Source organism: Hipposideros armiger, unplaced genomic scaffold (assembly GCF_001890085.2).
Source record: "Hipposideros armiger isolate ML-2016 unplaced genomic scaffold, ASM189008v1 scaffold_10, whole genome shotgun sequence".
NCBI lineage: Eukaryota > Metazoa > Chordata > Mammalia > Chiroptera > Hipposideridae > Hipposideros > Hipposideros armiger.
Genome location: NW_017731360.1, coordinates 7,649,242 through 7,656,289, shown reverse-complemented (window position 1 = coordinate 7,656,289; position 7,048 = coordinate 7,649,242). Strand labels below are relative to the sequence as shown.

Genomic DNA, 7,048 nt, shown 5'->3' with positions numbered 1-7,048 from the left:
TAAAATCACCCCCATCACCCACCACCCTCGTCCGTCCTTTCTCCTGCTCCCCAAAAAACCATGCTGCCTCTGGCCCATTCGGTGCTTAAGTTAAGTCACATTTAATTGTTTTGTTTTTTGGGGTTTTTTTTCAAAAAAGGAATAGAGAAATCAGAAAAGAGAGTCACAGCACATGCAGTCAAGAAAGGGTTAATTAACTAAAAAAATGGGAATATATTAAGCTTTTGATTGAAACAATGCAAACAAAGTCCCTCTCACACTCACCCGTGCTCTCACTCTTGCACAGAAGCAGACACACACCCCATCCTCAGGCACACACACGTACTCCCTGACACTCATGCACTCCCAGCACACACACACACACACACACACACACACACACGCACGCACGCATGCACGCACGCACACGCACACACGCACGCACGCACGCACGCACGCCCTGCAGGGCTAGCAGGCTGGTGGAGGAGGGAGAGGCCTGGTGTTGTCCCAGGGGCCTGCCCCTTCCAAACCCCCCTCAGTAAATGGCAAAGCTAGACTAAAGTCGGGGTTCTAGGGGATACACACAGGGCTCTGTGAGCTGTGCTTGGGGTGGAGAGATGGAGAAGCTGCTGTGTGGACAGGAGGCCTTAGACGATCCTGTTCTCCAGGATGGCCAGCCGCTTACTCACAGCTTCCAGTGGACCCAGAGTCAAGGAAGGTGCAGGTTGACCAGAGCAGGGCAGTGATGGTGTGACAGCTGGACTCAGGACCTTCACTTCCTGTGTCCTGCACAGTGCTCGTCCCAAAGCATGTGTTCTCCCCAGAATCAAAACTTATTCACCCACTGTCCTCAGAATGGTTCTCTCCAAAAAACACAGCCAGTACTACGAGCCCCCAATGCCCAGCCCTGCCCAGTGGCAGGTTTAGGACGCTGGGTTCCCCATCTAGCCCTGACCAAGCCAGGGGAGCTGTTTGGGGCCCAGCTCCATCTGAGTACGGGCTGGTGTCAGTCATGTCACCAAGAGCCTGAGAAGTGGGGTGTCCACAGACACCATGTTTTCCTGAGTGTGTCCAGGACTCTGTGTGTGTCCATCTCTAGACAAACCTCTGCCTCAGTTTTTCTGTTTACCCTCTAGGAGTCTCTGCTTGGACAGGGTCAGTACCAAAGCTGGTGCCAGCCTGTCAGGCCAGAATCCTGCCCACCTTAAGCAGGAGGCAGGCAAGGAGGAGCCCACCTCAACCCCACCACACAAGAGGGCACAGCTCCCTCTCGCCTCCCCACAGTGCCCGCCCCCACGCCTCCCTTTTCCCCTCTGGGAAAAGGATATGTTTCCTGGTCAAGGCCTGCAGCAGCCCCTCCACTTTGGCCTGGAATTTCACAATGGACTCACAGTCACAGGGGTCTTCCTCTGGAGCAGACAGGAAGTAGAGAAAGAGAAGCGGGTGGTGAGTGGTTGGCCAGCCGGGAGGTAGGGTAGTCGCTGCCCAGGGCCAGAACTAGGGAGTCTTGGGAAGTTTGTGGCTTAGGACATCTGAGGAGGCAGAGAGACATGTAAAGTTTTCGGGACAGAGCTCCAGGGAGTGATGGAGGAAACCACTGAATATCTTCCTAATCCCCCAGACTCTGATAAAGAACTCCGATAACGGCCTCACCGTGCTGAGCACCTACTATGTGCAAGACACTGCTGTTAGGGGCCTTTATGTCACCTTGGTGACTCCTCAACCCAATCCTTTCGGATTGAAATCATTAATCTCAGTTTACAAATGATGAGCCCAAGCATTGAAACAACTTGTCCATGGCGAACACCTAGTTAGTGTCAGAGCAAAGGTGACAACGCAGGCATGTCTGGCTCTGGAGTCCATACTCTTTACCACTGGGAACCAGGGCCAAGGTCACCAGGCAGGATCAGGGGAGGGAGCAGCATTCAAATCCTGGCTCCTCCAGTTATTAAAAATTGTTCTACCCCTCTGGCCTTGGCTTCCTGTCTGTAAAATAGGGACAATTACACTCCTACCAAATAGGATTGATTGATTTAATATTCAGAGAGCACTGAGAACAGTGCCATTTGTGTAACGAGCATTCAATATGTTTGCTGCTAATAAGAGTTAGACTGGCCAGTCCACCTCTTGGTTCTGCCAACTGTTGGTGCCACCCCAGTTCCTGCTTTTCCCCACCCACATCCAATTCCAGAATGGCTCCATGCCCCAACCGCAGAGCCCCATCTGCCCCTCCCCTCGATGCCAACTCTGGCCTCACTCACCCACGCAGATCCTCTTCTGCAACTTCTTGGCAATCTGGTTGATGGTCTTGAAGTCAGCCGTGTAGAAGTAGTGCTCTGCCACGGGCTCCGAGGCGATTTCCCTCAGCTCGTCCTCCACGGCATTGCCCACACCCACGGCAAACATCTTAAAGCCTGCCAAGAAGAACAAGACCAATAAGGGTGGCCGTGGTGACAAGCAGCCATGACTGAGCCTCTTGGAGACTGCCCAGGAAATCAATGCCAGACACCCCTGGTGGCAGCTGCTGGAATTGCAGGCACAATGCCTGGGACAAAGACATTGAGGAAGTCAACACTCACTGAGACTCTACTATATATATGTCAGACCTGTACTGACTTCCTGTACTGGGAGCTTTGTAATCTCATTTAACTCTCATAGCCATCATCTGGTGGTTCTTATTGCCTTTATTTAATAGGCAATAAAATAAAGGCTCGAGTTTGTCCCAAAGTGGGGCTACCTTCCAACAGTTGGCATATTCTTGGAAACATTCAACTGAAAAAGTTCCAAGTCCCACCTACAAAGGGACCACCAAAACAAGCCACTTACTTTTTCTGGGGCCTCAGTTTTGTCACCAGTATAAGAAAGACATGGATGAACCAATCCTTCCTCATTCAAATTGAACCTGGGTTTAGGGCACTAATCAGAACAGACACTAAGATACATTACAGTTGGGCTGTGCCATGTACCCCTGGCCATGACTGGTGTTCAGGGTCCAGGAGGAAGTGCCTACCAAGGTCCTTGGCCTTCTTGGCGGCATCATTGATGTAGTCCTGGCTCCGACCATCCGTGAAGACGATGCCCACCTTCTGGGCGCCAGGCCTCGCCCCACTGGACACAGTAAACGAATTATCAATGAGGTACTTGAGGGCGGCCCCAGTCATGGTGCCCTTCTCCATGTAGGACATGTTCCGCACAGCTGCCTTGATGTCCTTCTTGGTGTGGAAGCGGCCCAGCGGAAACTCCTGGCGCACAGAACTGGAGTACTGCACCAGCCCCACCTGGGCCAGCTTGTCTGACACGTCCAGCGTGTCCACAATCTGGTTGATGAACTTCTTCACCAGCTCAAAGTTCTCTGGCCGTACACTCTTGGAACCGTCAATGAGGAAGACCAGGTCAGTGGCCGAACTCCCACCGCCGCCACTGCAGACTGGAGAGTACGGGAAGGGGAGAAGATGAAATTAAAGACAGCCCCCCATCCTGACCACTGGCTGGGTACCCACCACACACCAAGCTCTGTACAGAGGATCATCCCATTTTGTCCTCAGACGCCCTCTAGAAAGCCAGCGTTCCTGGCCCCATTTTACAGCATTGAAACCCGAAGCTCCAAAAGCTATTAAATCACGCAGCTCAGAAGGAAGGGCACCAAGACTTGAACTCAAGACTATGTGACTCCTTCCACCACACTAAGCCCACCACCCATTGTGACAAAAAGAGGGACAGAAGTCAGAAAAGAGCTTTCTGCAGACACCAAACTCTAGAAGGCATCTATCACCTTTGAGGATTGGTCCAGAGGCCAAGTGCAGGGAAGCTCGGGTGGGCTGGGGAGTAGCCAAGGCCCTGTGCCCTCCCTACTCCGCCTTCCCCAGGGCTGCCTGTGTCCAGCCCACTAACCATTGCAGGTCTTGCCGTCACTGTTCAAGGTGAAGCCCTCTCGGCAGGCACAGGTGTAGGAGCCCGGGGAGCTGACGCATACCTGCTCACAGTCGTGGTCTCCTGTGGCACACAGGTCTGACACCACTGTGGGGACAAGAGGAGATTCAGAATCTCACAGTCACAGGGCCTTGGACATCTCAGCCAGGATAGCCCCTCACACACTCAGGAAAACGGAGGCCCCCAACTGGGTAGGGTCTAGGCCCTAGACCCTCAGTCCAGGGCCAGAATCACTGCATCAGGGCTGGTGGCCCTGAAGAAGGTGTCAATGCTAATGATAAAACTAAAACTTCCCACTAAAAGGGTAAAGGTCACAGGGGTGAGAACTTTCATCTGTTTTGTTCACTGCTGTATCCCAGATGTCTACAACAGCACACGCAGTGAAGAACACAGCACATGGAAGACACTCAACAAACATTTGTTAAATACCACCGATTGAGCACTATACCATGAGTCATTTCATTGAATCCACACCACAAGACACATGCTCTTCTTAGATCCACTTTACATACGGGGAAAAGTCCTTGCACTGGCCCCGCCCCATCCTACTCGAGACCCCCGTCCCTTCTGACTGATCACACCCCAAAGACCGCCCACAGGCCCACCTCCGCTCTGCGAAGGACTCAGCCTTCTCCTGTCCACTGTCCAGGCCCCTCAGACCCTCCCGCAACACGGAAGACTTTGGCTCCCAAGCCCCACCCCCACCCCACCCCCGACATCCAAAAGCACAGGCGTTTTTAAGCCCTATCTTTACTGGGTTCCCGCCCTTCCTTGGTCCCTGCCAGGACCCTGTCACATAAAAGGGGTCTTGGCATTGCCTCTCCACAACTCCCTTAACCCCGGACTAGGGACCCACCCCCGAATCAAGCCACAGTCCCTGGCCCCGCCCTTGGTGACGGTCCTGCCTCAGTCTGACCCAGGTTACACCTCCAACCTTGCCCCAAATACACTCAGGCCCTGCCCCCAGCCCTGGCCCACCCCAGATGTGGGCACTATCTTGGTCCCTGCCCCGTAGAGGCCACCGCCCGGCCCTCCGCCCCTACGCTGACCCTCTCAGCCCGCCCCCACCCCCGCTTCGCCCCGCCTCGCGCACAGCAGAAGGCCTCCTGGAACTTCTTGGACAACTTCTCTATGACGTTGTAGCTCTCCACGTAGTCCACGTGCTCGTCCTGCGGCTCGCTGGCGATCTGCCGCAGCGTGGCCTTGTCCACGCGGCCCACGCCGATGGCGAACAGCTCGATGCCGCTGGCCCGGGCCCGGGCAGACACGTCCTGCACGCTGTCCTGGGGCCTCCCATCGGTCACCACGATGACCACCTGCAACACGCAGGGACGCGTAAGAGGAGCGGGCGCCTCTTCCCACACTGGGCTGGGCCGTTTGGCCCTCCAGTAAACCCCGGGACCGCTGGGAGAAGAAGAGACTGAGGNTGTTATACACCCCTGTGGCGCACCCTAATTTCTCCACCTTGCTATCGCAGCGGATTCTCTGAGCAACTTTCTGTGTAATGTCTGTCTGCCCCACTAGACAGTGAGCACCATGAGGCCAGAGTCCCGTGCCATTTTTTATTTTATCCCTAGCGCCCGGTGTATGCTTTGGTCTTTGTCAAGGCCAAATAAATGTGGGAGAGGAGGAGGGAGGGAGGGAAGGAAGGAAAGGGACAGAGGAAGACTGGGACTGCCCCCCTAGAGCCCCACAGTCTGACGTCACTGCTCCCTTCCCTCCCGCCCTTTCTGCTCCCCTTGCCCTCCCCACACACCTCACTTTCCAGATTTCCCCCCCACAGGTCCAGCCCTCAGCTCCCTGCAAATCCACCTTTTCTATCTCCTCCCTGAGGGCTGGCCACCCCCACCCCAAGGTCTCCCTTTGTCTGGGGTGCCCTCGGCACTACCAGTTGTGAGGAGAGTGTGTTGCCCCATTTACCTCAGGAAACTGAGGTCAGAGGGTGAAGGAGTTTGTCCAAAGCAAGGGGACTGTGGAGATTCACACCAGAGCCATGTGATCCAAAGACGGGGCCACTAACCCTCCCCAAAGGACATTTCCTGGCAACTTGGCCTGGTGCTTGGTCTCTGCCAGGTCAGACAGGTGCTTCTCTATAAAAGATGTACTGGCAGCTTTCTGTCTTTGAGTGCATACCATACGCCCCTTTGGAGATTTCTCCTTGTTACTCTTGTTTCTGGATCAGCTCTCCATTTAACCGGTGAGGAACTGAGGACCACAGGGAGATGAGATGACTTGTCCAGGCTCACACAGCCAGAAATAAAGTGAGGCTGCAATGGCAGCCCATGAACACAGGGACTTTTGCCTCTTTGGTCTCCAATCTAGCCCTGATGCTTAACAGAGGGCCTGGCCTAGGTGCAGTGCAATCGTTTGCTGCGTAACTGAGCGATGGAGCTAGCTGGCTGTCCCTGGAAGCTTGCGGGCTCATACCACCCTCCATATCTTGCCTCCCTGAGCCCTGGCACACTCAAGCTGGTGCCACTCAAAGCAGAGAGAGGCAAGGCTGTCCTTTTCTTTGCCTCTTGGTAGAGCTGGGGGTTGGTACCCGTTAACACAGGTGAGTCGAGCCACCTGACGAAAAGCAGGAGACTTATAAAGAGCCATGGTACACACTCGGGGTGGTCTCCCACCAGATAACAGATGCTCTGGGTGACACAGCCACTGGAGGCCAGGTTGCAGAAGCATCTCAAGGGACACCAGAGCCTACTGGAATCAAGGGAAATGTTGAGGAACTGACAGGTGTGGATGTGTCCCTGAGGCCCAGAAACCACCCTCCAGATCGCAGCAGTGACACCAGCTCCACCCTGGATGCAAAGTGTCCTGAGCATTCCCCATGCATCATGACATTTGTACCCAGCAGCACCCTGTGAAGTGGCATTTCCATTAATGTAGGCTATGGGTCTCGAGAGATGAAAGGCCCTGCCAAGTTACCAGGGAGTTGAGGAGTGCTGCTGGAACCCAGGATAGATGGTCACTTCCCAGAAGTGAAGGATAAAAACCAAGACACCAAGGCCACCAACATACGCATAGGAGGTGAGAGGACAGCTAAGTCAGGGTTCTCACATTGCATGAAACAGAAACTGACTCAGCCACGCTTAACTTTGCTGAGAAAGTTTCCTGGGTGTCTTATGAATGACCAAGG

The 7,048-nt window shown here is 54.3% G+C and overlaps 1 protein-coding gene across 1 annotated transcript in view; it reads right to left on the bottom strand.

The window, feature by feature from the left end:
- Positions 1-597: 597 nt before the first annotated feature.
- Positions 598-7,048, bottom strand: part of MATN1 (matrilin 1) — a 22,269-nt gene continuing 15,818 nt past the window's right edge. Inside the window, exons 3-8 of the mRNA XM_019657927.1 lie at positions 5,003-5,225; positions 3,871-3,996; positions 2,990-3,406; positions 2,241-2,393; positions 1,308-1,388; positions 598-676 (exon numbers count right to left, since the gene is read on the bottom strand). Of these exons, the coding sequence (XP_019513472.1) occupies positions 627-676; positions 1,308-1,388; positions 2,241-2,393; positions 2,990-3,406; positions 3,871-3,996; positions 5,003-5,225 (1,050 nt within the window). The 3' untranslated portion in view covers positions 598-626. The remainder of the gene's footprint in view (positions 677-1,307; positions 1,389-2,240; positions 2,394-2,989; positions 3,407-3,870; positions 3,997-5,002; positions 5,226-7,048) is intronic.